This window comes from Hypanus sabinus, chromosome 23 (genome assembly GCF_030144855.1).
Source record: "Hypanus sabinus isolate sHypSab1 chromosome 23, sHypSab1.hap1, whole genome shotgun sequence".
NCBI lineage: Eukaryota > Metazoa > Chordata > Chondrichthyes > Myliobatiformes > Dasyatidae > Hypanus > Hypanus sabinus.
The window spans coordinates 64709839-64726501 of record NC_082728.1 but is presented as its reverse complement, the minus strand read 5'-3'; the positions used below and the strand labels follow the sequence as shown (position 1 = coordinate 64726501).

General features: G+C 42.1%; 1 protein-coding gene across 2 annotated transcripts in view; it reads right to left on the bottom strand.

Annotated features, from left to right (window-relative positions):
* LOC132380265 (protein HID1) overlaps positions 1-16663 on the bottom strand; it is a 257992-nt gene that overhangs the window by 195448 nt on the left and 45881 nt on the right. For both annotated transcript variants that reach the window (XM_059949013.1, XM_059949014.1), the window contains exon 3: positions 10551-10721. In XM_059949013.1, the coding sequence (XP_059804996.1) occupies positions 10551-10721 (171 nt within the window). The remainder of the gene's footprint in view (positions 1-10550; positions 10722-16663) is intronic.

The window sequence follows — 16663 nt, the reverse complement described above, 5'->3', positions numbered from 1 at the left end:
CCCTATCTACATGAGACTCCACTTTCAGGGAACTATGCACAGTTATTCCTAGATCTCTCTGTTCCTCTGCATTCCTCAATGCCCTACCATTTACTCTGTATGTTCTATTTGGATTATTCCTGCCAAAATGTAGAACCTCACACTTCTCAGCATTAAACTCCATCTGCCAACGTTCAGCCCATTCTTCTAACCGGCATAAATCTCCCTGCAAGCTTTGAAAATCCACCTCATTATCCACAACACCTCCTACCTTAGTATCATCGGCATACTTACTAATCCAATTTACCACCCCATCATCCAAATCATTTATGTATATTACAAACAACATTGGGCCCAAAACAGATCCCTGAGGCACCCCGCTAGTCACCGGCCTCCATCCCGATAAACAATTATCCACCACTACTCTCTGGCATCTCCCATCTAGCCACTGTTGAATCCATTTTATTACTCCAGCATTAATACCTAACGACTGAACCTTCTTAACTAACCTTCCATGTGGAACTTTGTCAAAGGCTTTGCTGAAGTCCATATAGACAACATCCACTGCCTTACCCTCGTCAACATTCCTCGTAACTTCTTCAAAAAATTCAATAAGGTTTGACAAACATGACCTTCCACGCACAAATCCATGCTGGCTACTTCTAATCAGATCCCGTCTATCCAGATAATTATAAATACTATCTCTAAGAATACTTTCCATTAATTTACCCACCACTGATGTCAAACTGACAGGTCTATAATTGCTAGGTTTCCTTCTAGAACCCTTTTTAAACAATGGAATCACATGAGCAATACGCCAATCCTCCTGCACAATCCCCGTTTCTAATGACATATTAAAGATCTCCGTCAGAGCTCCTGCTATTTCTACACAAACTTCCTTCAAGGTCCTGGGGTGTATCCTGTCAGGACCTGGAGATTTATCCACTTTTAAATTTCTTAAAAGCGCCAGTACCTCCACCTCTTTAATTGTCATAGGTTCCATAACTTCCTTACTTGTTTCCCACACCTCAGACAATTCAATATCCTTCTCCTTAGTGAATACCGAAGAGATCATTCAAAATCTCTCCCACCTCCTTCGGTTCCACACATAGCTGACCACTCTGATTCTCTAAGGGGCCAATTTTTTTATCCCTCACTATCCTCTTGCTTTTAATATAACTGTAGGAACCTTTTGGATTTACTTTCACCTTATTTGCCAAACCAACCTTGTATCTTCTTTTAGCTTTTCTAATCTCTTTCTTAAGATTCCTTTTACATTCTTTATATTCCTCGAGCAATTCCTTTACTCCATGCTGCCTATATCTATTGTAGACATCCCTCTTTTTCTGAACCAAATTTCTAATATCCCTTGAAAACCATGGTGCTCTCAAACCTTTAATCTTTAACCTTTAAGAACTCAACTTCCTAACCGTGTGCAGACTGGAAATAACATCTCCATTTCACTGACAATCAACACTGGCACTCCACAGGGATGTGTGTTTAGCCCACTGTTCTACTCTCTTTACACATGCTGGCTAGGCATAGCATAAATGCCATCTAGAAAATCTGCAGATGGTGCAGAGTTTAAGAACCTCCGTGACTTCTGGCTGGTGGCTAACGAAGCAAGTACTTAACTGCTATAGGCAACTAAATACTTTGTTAACCACGCTTTTTCAGGCAAATGATCATAAGTAATAGTCTGTATCTTCCCTTTGGACTTGGAGAAATTTGATGTGGCAAGGCAAGGGAGCAGGCCTGTTGCCAAGAATGTGGAAGAGTGTGATAGATTGTACACAGGCAGGGTCCAGGCCCCAGACATGACTGAACATGATGTTCAGACGGAGACTTACAGGCTGAATCAAGGTGGTGAAGTCCAGCATATCAAAGTGGGAGAAACTATTGCTCCAACAGCAATTTAAGCGCTGGGCCAAATTGAAAAAGTCAGGGTGGCGAGGAGTGAGCCAGATCAGATGACTGACTGATGTTGGATAGAAAGTTAAACACTGGGCCAGTTTGAAAAGGTCATGGTATCAGGACCTGAGGCAAGGTGGGGGCTGATTAAGATTGCCACTCCATGACATTTACTCAGCTCTGTGCTGAATTATGGGTCTCAGACTCTTGCAGACTTTAGTTCAGAAATTCAATTTGCTTGTGTTTACTGTTTGCGTGAAGTTTTTTTCCCCAATTGCACATTGGGTGTTCGACAGTCTTTTTCATGGGTTATTTTATTCTTTTATTTTCTTATGGGCATGATGTGTTCTTTTTTTAATTCTCTGCATATTGGGTGTTAAGACAACCTTTTTCATATATATAAGGTTTACTTTTGGGTTTCTTTATTTCGTGGCTGCCTGTTAGGTGATGAATCTCGAGATTGTATAATATATACATCCTTTGATAATAAATGTACTTTGAACTTTCACGATGTAACCATTATTGGCAGAATTTCAGATGGTGCTCAGAGGGCATACAGGAGCAAGATATATCAGCTTGAGTGGTGTTATAAGCAACAACCTTGCACTCAACATTAGTACGACCAAAGGCACTGTTTTTCACACAGCTATTCGGGAACAGCCTCATCCGATTTCTAAATGGACACTGAACCCATGAACACTACTTCACTACTTTCTTTTTTAATTTATTTCTGTGTTTTTGCACTATTTATTTTAACTTAACTATTTAATATACATATATAATGTGTGTTTCATATTTTTCTATATTTAGCATGTATTGCATTGTACTGCTGCCACAAAGTTAACAAGTTTCACAACATATGCCAGGAGTGCTGAGTATCAGGGTGGACTCACAACAGTGTGGGATTTGCAATTTGAGAGTCTCAACAAACTACTGGCGGTCACGATCCGCCAGCAGACTCGTCAGAAAACTGGACTCTCACGGGTGAAAATGAAACAGTGTCTGGACTTCACTGTCTCACTGAAGGTAGTGAGCCAGAGGGGCGCTTTCTGGCTGCCAGCAGCACTACGAGACAATATCAAAGGAGGAGAAATAGATAGACTGCTTAAGAAACAAAGTGGAAGTATTAAACCAACAATGTTCTTAGGGGAGGCTGCTCAGTCGGCACAGACCCAGGTTAGGAGAAGACAGCTGTACAGATATGGTCTGTCAGCTAGAAAAGGTGGAGCAGTTGGAGGCTGCCCACAGGCCCTAATGGGGACTGGACCCTGTTAAGGTCCAAGTCCTGATGTTGTGAGGAGATGACACTGACAGGTGGAGGGGGATGGGGACAACTGGTTAGATAGTGAGGATGTGGCAGAGAGGTTAGAAGAGAGCCTTGGGGTTCACTCTCTAAGTGAATGCTCTCCCCCATACAGGCCAGTACAGGCCAGACACTCAGTCCCAGACCAGAGTGAGGAACAGAATGAATGAGCGGGTCCTGGGGAGTGTAACGCAGTAGATCTCACTGAGATGACTACTATCAGAGTTCTCTGCTAAGGAACTGGTGGAGCTGGGAGACAGATATAGGCAGAAGCCAGGGGAGCCTCCATTCACATGATTGCTGAGGATCTGGGATGCAGGAGTGCTGGACTGAGTTAGTCCAACAGAGATATGTGTCTGGGAGAGAAGGTGGACTGTCGCCATACTACATGATTAACAATACCTTGACAATGCTACCCACTTCCCACGGGGGTGATGAATTGCTCTGGGTCAGGGATAGCAGTGGTTTAAGTCAAGTATATCTCGCTCTTCAAGTGGGATTTAAAGTCCCAGGAGGAGTGAGGCACAGAAAAGGAAGGAACTAAAACACTTTGCCTGGAAGCCTTGTTCACAAATTTGTACATTGGTGGTGATGACTGGCCGCAACCGTGGTGGAGTACTTAGTTAAATCAACACAGTTTTGTTAACAGCTTAACATCTAGGAGCAAATCACTTTTTCTGAAATCATTTAGTGTGAGTTTCTGTGGGGGTGGGGGGGCAGGCTGTCATGTGTTTGGTGAATCAATATTGGAAGTCTGAATTAATTCTGCCTTCTTGTGGCAGACCTCCTTGTAAACATGCTCAATGATGAAGATGACTGGGCTACATCCACCACTTTTCATAGGCCTTCCTGTTCCTGGGCATTGGTGTGGAGCAACCAGTCAGGATATTCTCCAGCATGCATCTATAGACGTTTGTCAAAGTTTAAGATGACATGCCAAATCTGCGCAAACTTCTAAAGAAGTACAGGCGCTGCCATGCATTCTTTGTTGGTCCCAGGACAAATCCTCTAATACGGTAATGCCTTGGTAATGCCAAGGAATTTAAAGTTACTGACCCTCTCCACCTCCAATTCCCTAATGTGGAATTCTGGTTTCTTTCTCCTGTAATCAATAATCAGCTCTCTGGTTCTACTGACGTTGAGTGAGAGGTTATTATGGCACTATTCAACCATATTTTCAATCTCCCTCTTATATGCCAATTCATCACCACATTTGATTCTGTCAACAATGGTAGTGTCATCAGCTAAATTAAATGAAACCTCCTTTTTCCATGCGTCCCTGTCGATGTGGTTTGTTAGCCCCTCGCTAACAGCCACAGGACTCAGCAGTGAAAAGACTACCTTTTTAGGCTCCATATGTCTAGGGTAAATACAACTAGGGTAGAAATGCATGGCTGAAGAAATAGAGCACGAGGCAGGGATTCAGATTTCTGGATAACTGGAAATTCTTCAGTCTCTTCTGTAATAAGGCAGGGGGATGGGAACCAGTACGGTAGTGCTCAGGGTGAGCCAGCTAGTTTACAAGTAGATGATGTAATTTGTAATATGCATGTAAGGAAGGACAAACCAATGATTGGGTACAACTGAAGATAGAGCAAAGGGTGAAGTTGTACCACAGAGGCAAAATGCATAAGGGTGAAGAATGTAGGACTGAAGGTGCTATGCTTCAATACCCTTAGCATTCAGAATAAGGTGAATGAACTTGTGCCGCAATTGGAGACTGGTCAGTATGATATTGTGAGCATCACTGAGTCATGGCTGAAAGAAGTGGAAGCTTAACAAAGGATATACTTTGTATCGAAATGATAGGAAAGAAGGCATAGGCGGTGGTGTGGCTCTATTAGTACATCTTTAGAAAGAGGTGACACAGGGTCAGAGAACGTCAAATATTTGTGGGTGGAATTAAGAAACTGCAAGGGTAAAAAAAAATTATATAATAGGCCTCCAAATAGTAGCCAAGATGTGGGGTTGAGATTGCAAAGGGAGCTGGAAAGGGCATGCAATAAGGGCAATGTCACAATTGTAATGGGGGAATTTAATATTCAAGGGAATTGGGAAAAAACCAGGTTGGTGTTAGATGGCAAGGGAGGAAATTTACGGAACACCTTCGAGAGAGAACACCTACCTTGGAGGCTTATTTTTACAGCAGATTGTGCTCAAGCCTACTAGGGGAATGACCATCTGTCCAGAGGGAGCATACCTTACTCTGATTGTTGAAAGTCGCTTACGCTGTAATTAGTTGTTTAGAAGCTGCAGCTGCTTTTCCCATTGGATGCCTGTCCAGTGTCAAATATCCTGGGTATATAAAATAGCACATGGAGGTGGCTTGCTCCCTTCTTCCTTTGTTTAAGGCCAGGTTGCATGTAACGATTGGGAAGGTATACTCTACGTGCATTTTTAACTAAGTATATTTATTGAATGTACATACGTTTGTTGAATATTCAGCTTTGTGGTGTCTGTAACTTGGGCAACATGAACATTTGGTTGAATTTTTACATACAAATTGAGTTTGTATATAAAGGATTGATATACTTATTCACAGAGAAAGCTTTCTGTATCACTTGCCAGAGCCACGAACCTGACTGAGCACTCATTACATTTGCTGCTGCTTTGAGCAGGGTCTGAATTTTTGAGCAGAAATGCATTTCGTTACGAGGTTATTTAAAAGAGAGGGCCCTCTGTTTGAGAGATGCAGTCCCAGGGAAAACGGATAATAGAGCAGGCTTTGGAAGTCTCACTAACTGGTTGTGGAATGCCGATAGTTTGGTCAGACCAGTTAGATGTCACCAGGGTTGAAATGGGGCATCACATTGTTTCTATACTTAAATCGTTGGGTTTTCCCAGGGGGAAAGAGAGGTAGTGAGATGCTTTCTGACTGTTTGCAACAGTTGTGAGATATCAGGATAAAATAAAAGCGAGTCTTAAACTGGAAGATCTCAGTCAGCGCTGTATTATTCTGAGCGAGTCACTACTGATGGCCTAGAGTAGGGCTATGAAGTTAGAAGATACAAATTACAGAAAGCCTGTCGGCTAATGAAAGTACAGAATTTAGAGGCCGCTCAAAGGGCCTATTGGCTACCTGACCCCTCTAAGGGTCGAGCCATGTTGAGATAGTGTGATGATTCAACACTGGGGACTGGCAGATGGGGATATCTGAATGGATGCTGAAACTAGGGGGGGGGGGAGCAGCGGTGGCGTGAGAGGTGGGTGCAGCACGAGAGGGGGTGAGAAACGGAAGAGTGGAATTTAATTAAATCAGTTTAATCCTAGAGGTGATCATCCTCTCCCTTGTGTGTCCAAAACAGTACGGGACAGGCAAGTGACCATACGTCCCACACCTGCCATGGGGGGCACTGGCCTGCAGCTTCCTCCTCTATGGAGGAGGAGAGGGAGGAGGTGGCTCAGGAATGTACAGGGGATGGCTTAATGGACACCTTCGAGACAACAGAGCTTAGAGAATTCCCCACTACGGAATTAGTAAGCTTAGAGGATAGGTACAGACAAAAGGCTGGTGACTCTTTGGCCATGTGGCCATTGAGGTTATGGGATGGCGGGGGGTACCATAGTGAGCACATCTAATAGAGCGATTAGTGTTTTAGGGAGCCTATCATCCCAACATGTGACCAATAACATGCTGAGAACACTGCTTGCTTCCCGAGCATAACGCATCACTATGGTTCCAGGTAACGGCAGGAGTTAAACTTGCGTATCCCACTCTTACTGAATGGAATTTAGAATCCAAAGCAGAATGGAGCACAGTAGAGGTGGGTACTAAAGTTCTACGCCAGTGGTTCTTATCAGAGAAATATACCGTGATAGTGGTAACCCAGCAGAGAATGGTGGGAATAGTGAGACACATGGTTACAGAGGCAGTTTTCCCAATAAAGGGTCTTTTTCTCCCCCTCTCCCCAAGAAACTCTGTGAATGTGTTGAGTCCCGTCTCAGTTGATTTTTACTTATCAGTTCTTCTTTGATAAGTGAGCTGTTCTCACAGTGAGAAATTAACATGTCTGTTTTAAGTTTTTGCAGTTCCATAGAAAGTTTTAAAGAGGAGGAGTACAGCCTGGGCTTTGTAATTTGTGCTGTGTGTTTAATCTGTTACTTTATTTCTTGTGTTTGTTTCATTTTATTAAATTTCTTTTTATTACTCTGTTTCTTTTATTTAAATCTGTTACGTGTTTGTTGAGTCTTAATCTGTTACTTCGTTATTTGCTTCCCCGTGGCTTTTATAATTGGTTTTAGGGATGACTCATTTTTCATAGTGGCCATATGTGATCTGTTGAAATTTGGTGAAAATTTGAGGAACTTTATTCCAGATATGAGATGTCCAGATTTCAGAGGGAATTGAGCATTTGGGAAGAAATTCCTGTAGTTCTATTGTTTCGGTTTTTTCCAAATATCCAATGACTAATCAGGAGCGAGTGTATTTATATCTCCCTGCATTACTGAATGACAAAGTGGTGGATGCTAATTTGTTGTGGGCGATCCAGTTATACAGTGGATGGCATTTGAATTTGCACACTGGACCAACGGGTCAAATTGCTGAATTTGTATGAAGTCTCCTCACAGAAATCAAGGATGCATATAACGATTGGGAAGGTATACTCTACATGCACATTTAACTAAGTATGTCTGTTGAATATTCAACTTTGTAGTGCCTGTAAATTGGGGAACATAAATGTTTGGTTCACAAACAAGAGAAAATCTGCAGATGCTGGAAATCCAAGCAACACACACAAAATACTGGAGGAACTCAGCAGACCAGGCAGAATCTATGGACTTTTTCCATCAACGCTGCCGGGCCTGCTGAGTTCCTTCAGCATTTTGTGTATGTTGCATGAATGTTTGGTTGGATTTTTACTGTTTGTAAATAAATGATTAATATAACTATTTGCAGAGTGCTTTCTATATCACTTGCTGGACCCACAAACCTGAAAAAACACTACACCATCTTAGATTGGGTGTTATGTAATAACCCAGATTTTATCAGTCAGCTTCAGGTATAGGAACCCTTAGAAGGCAGTGATTATATCATTATAGAATTCACACTGCAATTTGACAGGGAGCAGCACAAGTTGCACGTATCAGTATCGCAGTAGAATAAAGAGAATTACAGAGGCATGAGAGAGGAGCTTGCCCAGGTGGATTGGAAGGGGATACTGATGGGGATCACAACAGAATAAAGATGGCTGAAGTTTCTGGGAATAATTCACAAGGCACGAAACAGATGTGTCCCACAGAAGTTGCTCTCAAATAGTTGGGCCAGGCAACTGTGGCTGACAAGGAAAGTTAATGACTGCATAAAAGCAAAGAAAAGGACATAAAAGGTAGCAAAAGTGAGTGGGAAGTTGGATGATTGGAAAGCTTTTAAAATCCAACAAACAGGTAAGGCAACTAAAAGAGCTATAAGGGAAAAGATGAAACATGAGGGCAAACTAACTGATAATATAAAGCAGGATATTAAAAGCTTTTTCAGTTATATAAAGAATAAAATGGAGGTGAGAGTTGATATTAGACCACTGGAAAATGACACTGGTGAGGTAGTAATTAAGGATAAAGCACTGGCAGATGAACTTAATGGGTACTTTGTATCAGCCTTCACTACATCCCAGAGACCTGAGAGAGGTTGCTGAAAAGATAATGAATGCATCGGTCATTATCTTTCAAGAATCACTTGATTCTGGCATGGTCCCAGAGGACTGGAAAATTGCAAATGTCACTCCACGCTTTAAGAAGGGAGAAAGACAAAAGGGAGTAAATTATAGGCCAGTTGGCCTAATTTAAGTGGTTGGGAAAGTGTTGGAGTCCATTATTAAGGATCAGGTTTCAGAGTACTTGGAGACTAACGATAAAATAAATCAAAGTCAGCATGGTCTATGTAAAGGGAAATCTTACCTAACAAATCAATTAGAAACCTTTGAGGAAGTTACAAGCAGGGTGGACAAAGGAGAGGCAGTAGATGTCATTTACTTAGATTTACAGAAGGTATTTGATAAGGAGTCTCACATGAGGCTGGTTAACAAGATAAAATCTTATGGTGTTTCAGGAAATATACTGGCATGGATAGAGGAATGGCTGACAGGCAGGAGGCAACGAGTGGGAATAAAGGGGGCCTTTTCTGGTTGGCTGCCAGAGACAAGTGATGTTCCTCAAGGATCAGTATTGGGACCACTACTTTTCACATTATTTGGCAACGATTTAGATAGTGGAATTGATGGCTTTGTGACACAGCTTGTGGATGATACGAAGATAAGTGGAGGGTAGATTGTGCTGAGAAAACAATGCAATTGCAGCAGGACTTAGACAAATTGGAAGAATGGGCAAAAAAGTGGTAGATGGAATACAGTGTGGGGAAATGTATGATAACACATTTTGGTAAAAGGAACAATAGTGCAGACTATTATCTGAATGAGGAGAAAATTCAAACATCAGAGGTGCAAAGGGACTTGAGAGTCCTCATGCTAGACTCCCAAAAGGTTAATTTACAGGTTGAGTTTGTGGTAAAGAAGGTAAATGCAATGTTGGCATTTATTTCAAGGGGAATAAAGTATAAAAATGAGATAATGCTGAAGTTTTGTAAGACACTAGTCAGGCCACACTGGGAGTATTGTCAACAGTTTTGGGCCCCATATCTCAGAAAGGATGTTTTGTCATTGGAGAGTCTAGAGGAGATTCACGAAGATGATTCTGGGAATGAAAGGGTTATCATCAGGAGGGTCTGGCAGCTTTGGGCCAGTACTCACTGGAATTTAATGAATGCGGAGGATCTTACTGAAATCTACCTAATGTTGAAAGGACTAGATAAGGTGGATGGAGAGGATGTTTCCTGTGGTGGGAGAATTCTGAACTAGAGGGCACACCCTCAAAATTGAGGGCGACCTTTTAAAACAGAAGGAAGGAGGAATTTTCTTTTAGCCACAGACTTCGGTGGAGGCCAAGTCCGTGGATATATATAAATAGAAGTTGACAGATTCCTGACTGATCCGGGCATCAAGGGATACAGTGAGAGGGCAGGTGTATGGGGTTGAATGGGATCTGGGATCAGCCATGAAATGGCAGAGCAGACTTGATGGGCTGAATAGCCTAATTCTGCACCTATGTCTTATGGTCTAACTCCAGCAAACCTGATGACCATAATTTCCCTTTCATAAAACTACAATGACCCCACTTGTCTGATGAATTCCTGATGCATCCTATTAGGGTTTTTTAGCACTCTCCTCATGACAAATGTTTCTCTAACTGGCCTCTGGTTTTCTGCATTTTACTTTCCACTTGTATGGCAGTTTCTGTCTCACTAATCCAGCAACTAGACCAATGGCATCACTCCATGACTGCATGCAGCCAGAGAGAAAAGTACCTCTCCACAGCCTGTCCCTGGGACCGTCGACCAAAAGAAGCCTCTCCAGTCTGGATCCTCAAATATGTACGGCAAGATGCGAGTCAGCAGCTGGGTGCAGTTTATCACAACCTGCTTCTCCTTGTCACTTGTACAGCCCGATTCTGCTCCTTGGACCAACTTCTCAACAGCCTGATTGGGGAATAAAACGTTCATCATTTATATTTTCTCACACAGAGGCAGCAGGCAGGTTGATAGTCTGGGTTTGTTTTATACACAGAGACTTGAGCAGCCACAAGAGATTACAGTGCAGGTTGCTCAGGAGGAACCCAGAGGTATTCAAATTTGAAAGGCATTTTTGAGGGTAGATGGCAGGAATTTCTTCCCCCACAGCAGAGGTGTTTAAAAATAAGGGCATCAATCTATGGAAAGTTTAGAGGGGATCAGCAGCAGAGACTCTCATAGCATAAGCATCTAAATAAGCTCTTGAATTACAAAGGCACAGAAGGCAACAGATCAAGTGCTGATAAACTGGATGAATAGTAATGGAGTCAGCTTGAGCCGAAAGAGCTCGTTCCATGCTGATGTGGTAGTGGTAGTTACATATTAGTTATAGTTAACACTTATGCATTAGCACAAAAACCTGTATCTGCTCAGCATTTTCAGTTATTAAAAATCTAATAAAATATGATAAAAATAGAGATAGGATTTACGTAATATCCACGAAGAAAAAGGCATTTCGTAAGAAAATTCCAGAGCTAAACTCCTGAAGGTGACATTAAAATAGACCAGATGCCAATGAGGCAAGTCAGCAATCACGACTATTGCCATTGACATCTAATTCATCATTTTGTAGCAGCAGTACAGCACAAAAACATAAAATTATTATAAATTATAAAGTAAATAAATGGTGCAAAAGGAATAATGAGGTACTGCTGCTGGATTGTTCAGATATCTGATGGAAGAGAGGAAGAACCTGTATCTGAAAACTAAAGTGTTGGCAGGCTGGGCACAATGTGGGGCAACGTAAAGCAGAAGAACAAAGCAGTATTTAAACAGAGAAAAACAGCAGCGTAGCAGCACAAAGGGATTTGGAAACAGAAAGCTAGCACACGTGCAGCAGATAATGTGGGAGCAGCACAGTAGCAGTGGTAATAAGCTCAATTAACCCCAGTTCATTTCCCAATGTTATCTGTAAGGAATTTTTACATTCTCATTGTGACCACATGCGTTTCCTCCAGGTGCCCCAGTTTCCTCCCACAATCCAAAGACGTACCAGTTGGTAGATTAACTGGTCATTGCAAATTGTCCTATGCTTAGGCTAGGGTTAAACTGGTGGGTTGCTGGGCAGCTTGACTTGAAGGGCCAGAAGGACTTACTCTGCACAGTAAATAGACTGCCATTCTATTGACTGAAAAGAATTAAGAATGAACTCATTGACAAGTAAATTATTCTTAAGGGGGCAGAAAGGTTAAAAGCTAAGAGAATATTTTGGCTTATGGGAGAAGGTAAAACAAGGGGACATAATCTCTGAATAATGAGACACTTATTGCAAGACTGAGCTCAGGAAAAAATTTTGTTCTCAGAAGCCATGAGTCTTTGGAACTCATCATGGAGAGTTACGGTGGCATGTAACTTTTATTTATTGTGTGCATTCAGAACTCTCATCGGTCAATGTATCAACGGATAAAGGATAGGAAAGAGGATGAGAAATGTTAGATCATGTCAGAATGGCAGAACAGGCTTCAGGGGCTGAATGGTCTACTCATGTTCCTATCTCATGTTGTGATCTTAACAAGAAGGGCACAGTGTCTCAAAAGACACTTCAGCTGTGAGTTTGCTGCTGTGTTATACTGTGTCCGGTGCGGCCTTCTATATATTGGTGAGACTTAACGCAGATTGGGAGACTGTTTCACTGAACACCTACGCTGTCCACCAGAGGAAGCAGGATCTCCCAGTGGCCACACATTTTAATTCCACATCCCATTCTCTTATGTCAATCCATGGTCTCCTCTACTGTCGAGATGAAGCCACACTGAGGTTGGAGGAACAACACCTTATATTCCATCTGGGTAGCCTCCAACCTGATGGCATGAACATTGACTTCTCTAACTTCCGTTAATGCCCCTCCTCCTCTTCTTACCCCATCCCTAATTTTCCTATTTATTTATCTATCTATCTATCTATCTCTTTCCCTCTCACAATAACTCCTTGGCTGTTCTCCATCTTCCTCTGGTGCTCCCCTCCCCCTTTCTTTCTCCCAAGACCTTTCATTATTTTGAGGTAGCTCTCTTGATTAGGTGGGCAAGGATTACTACTTCCTCACAGAATGTAAATTAAAGTTGACTTTACTGTCATATGCAAAAGTACATGTATCCACAGGTGCAATGAGAAACTTACTTCTACATCATCACAGATACCTGGCACTATACAAGTAGCATTCACAAGAAAAACTAATTAAATATAAACTATACACAGTTTTAGAAGAGAAAAACAATTAAAACAAAAACAAAGTGCTTCCTGACTGGAGACCTGTGATTAGTGGTATGGCAGGGATTGGTGCATTGCCACCTGTCAACAATCTGAATGATAATATGGTAATCTGAATCAGAAATTTGTGGATGACAAGATTGGAGATGGCGTGGACAGCAAAGGTGGCTATCAAAGCTTGCAGTGGGATCTGGGACAGCTGGAGAAAAGGACTAAAAAAAATGGCAGATGGGATTTACAAACTCCATTTCCAGAAAAGTTGGGATATTTTCCAAAATGCAATAAAAACAAAGATCTGTGATATGTTAATTCACGTGAACCTTTAACTGACAAAAGTACAAAGAAAAGATTTTCAATAGTTTTACTGACCAACTTAAGTGTATTTTGTAAATATACACAAATTTAGAATTTGATGGCTGCAACACACTCAACAGAAGTTGGGACAGAGGCAGGTTTACTATTGTGTTACATCACCTTTCCTTTTAATAACACTTTTTAATCGTTTTGGAACTTAGGATACTAATTGTAGTAGATTTGCAATTGGAAATTTTGTCCATTCTTGCTTGACACAAGACTTCGGCTGCTCAACAGTCCGTGGTATCCGTTGTCTGATTCTCCTCTTCACGATGCGCCATACATTTTCAATAGGAGATAGAGCTCGACTGGCAGCAGGCCAGTCAAGCACACGCACTCTGTGTCTACAAAGCCATGCTGTTGTAGCCTGTGCAGAATGTGTTCTGGCATTGACCTGCTGAAATAAGCACGGACGTCCCAGGAAGAGACGTCGCCTTGACGGCAACATACGTCTCTCTAAAATCCTAATATATGCCTCAAAGTCAATGGTACCTTCACATACATGCAACTCACCCATGCCGTGGGCACTGATGCACTCCCATACCATCACAGATGCTGGCTTTTGCACCTTTCACTGATAACAATCAGAATGGTTGTTTTCATCTTTGGCACGGAGAACTTGACACCCGTTTTTTCCGAAAACTAACTGAAATGTGGACTCATCTGACTACAGCACACTGTTCCACAGTCTTTCAGTCCATCTGAGATGAGCTCGGGCCCGGAGAACTCGCCGGCGCTTCTGCATAGAGTTGATATATGGCTTCCTCCTTGCGTAATACAGTTTCAAGTTGCATTTCTGGATGCAGCGACGGACTGTGTTAAGTGACAATAGTTTTCCGAAGTACTCCTGAGCCCAGGTGGCTATAATTGTCACAGTAGCATGATGACAATCATGCTTAGGGAGTGCCGCCTGAGGGCTCGAAGATCACGCACATCCAACAGTGGTTTCCAACCTTGCCCTTTACACACTGAGATGTTTCTGAATTCTCTGAATCTTTTCACAATATTATGTACTGTAGATGTTGAAAGACCTAAATTCTCTGCAATCTCTCGTTGGGAAATGTTCCTTTTGAACTGACTAACAATTCTCACACAAATTTTGGCACAAAGGGGTGAGCCACAACCCATCCTTGCTTGCAAAGACTCAGCCTTTGATGCCCAGTCATGATACCAATTAGCCTGCTTAATGTGGAGTCTTCCAAACTGGTGTTACTTGAATATTCTGTGCACTGTTTTAACTCTGTCCCAACTTTTGTTGAGTGTGTTGCAGCCATCAAATTCTAAATTTTGTGTATATTTACAAAATACAATTAAGTTGGTCACTAAAACTATTGAAAATCTTTTCTTTGTACTTTTGTCAGTTAAATAAAGGTTCACGTGAACTAACATATCACAGATTTTTGTTTTTATTGCATTTTGGAAAATATCCCAACTTTTCTGGAAATGGGGTTTGTAAATGCAGACAAGTATAAGGTGCTGCACTTTAGGAGGAAAAACCATTGTAGGACTTGCATGATGAGTAGTAGGGCACTGAGGAGATTTGGGAATATAGATGCATAATTCCTTGAAAGTGGCATCACAGATAGTCATAAAGAAAACTTTTGACAAGATATGAAGGTTAATTTGGAGAATTGTGTGCAGTTCTAGTCACTTACCTTCAGGAAAGATATTAATAAGATTGAAAGAGTGCAAAGAAAATTTACAAGAATGTTGGTGGGACTCAAGGACCTGAGTTATAAGGAAAGGTGGAATAGGTTAGGACTTCACTTCATGGAGCATAGGAGACTGAGGAGAGATTCGATAGAAGCAGAATTATGAGGGTGAATGCAGAGGTTTTTTCCATTGAGGCTGAGTGAGACTAGAACTAAAGGCCTTAGGTTAAGGACGAATGATAAAATATTTTACAGGAACACGAGGGGGAACTACTTCACTCAGAGGGTAAGGAGAACGTGAAATGAGATAAAATGAGAAATACTGGTTGGGAGTTCTATTCAAAGCTCAAAGTACATTAACAAAGTGTTTATACTTTATACAACCTTCAGATTTGTCTCCTTCCAGACAGCCACAAAGAAACCCAAAAGAACCCATCAAAAAAAGGCCAAACACACAATGTGCAGAAAGAAAAATATCACGCAATCAGCCTATAACTTCTTGGTTTATGTTTAGAGCTTTAAAATAAAACCAGCGGAACAACTTTGGCTATCCTAAATCCGCTGGTATCCCTCCTGTCACTAAGGATGTTTTAAATTTCTCTGCTAGGGCCACGTCAATTTCTGTACTTGACTCCCGTAGGGTCTGAGGGAATACCTTGTTAGGCCGTGGGGATTTAGCCACTCTAATTTGCCTCAGGTTAGCGAACACCTCTGCCTCTAACCTGTACAAGGCCCATGAAGTTGATGGTGCTTTGCCTCAGTTTTATAGACTGCATCCATCTCCAGAGCATATACAGATGCAAAAAATTTATTTATGTTCTCCCCTGTTTTGGCTCCACACATGAATTACCTTTCTGATCTTCCAGAGGACCAATAATGTCCCTTGCAATCCTTTTGCTCTAACCATATCTGTAGAATCCCTTATGATTCTCCTTGTCTGCTAAGGCAACCTTCTTTTAGCCCTCCTGATTTATTTTTTAAGTATTCTCTTACATTCTTTTTTTACTCCATAAGCATCTAATTTGTCCCTACCTGCCTGTAGGTGCTATACACAACCTTTTTCTCTTAACCAGGGCCTCAATATCTCTTGAAAATCAAGGTTCCCTACACTTCCCCCTCCTCTGATCCCAGATTTCATCCATGCCAGGTTTTCACCATTCCCTCTGACCTTCCCCTCTCTGACACAGAACGTTCTGTCCTCAATAAGGGCCTCACTTTTGTTCCCTTGTGCCCACACCGCAGTGAGTTCCGCACCAACCAAGGCGCTGAGCTCTTTTTCCACTGCCTCCGTCTCCAAGCCTATTTCCTTGGCAAGGGCTCCCCACCCCGCACTAATGACCCCTTCTCCCATCTTCAACCCTCTTCCTCGACTCCCCACCCTAATCTTCTCCCGTCTTCAACCCTCCTCCTCTTCCTAGACCCCACCCTAATCTTCTCCTGTCTTCAACCCTCCTCCTCTTCCTAGAATTCCCACCCTAATCTTCTCCTGTCTTCAACCCTCCTCCTCTTCCTAGACTTCCCACCCTAATCTTCTCCTGTCTTCAACCCTCCTCCTCTTCCTAGACTTCCCACCCTAATCTTCTCCTGTCTTCAACCCTCCTCCTCTTCCTAGACTTCCCACCCTAATCTTCTCCTGTC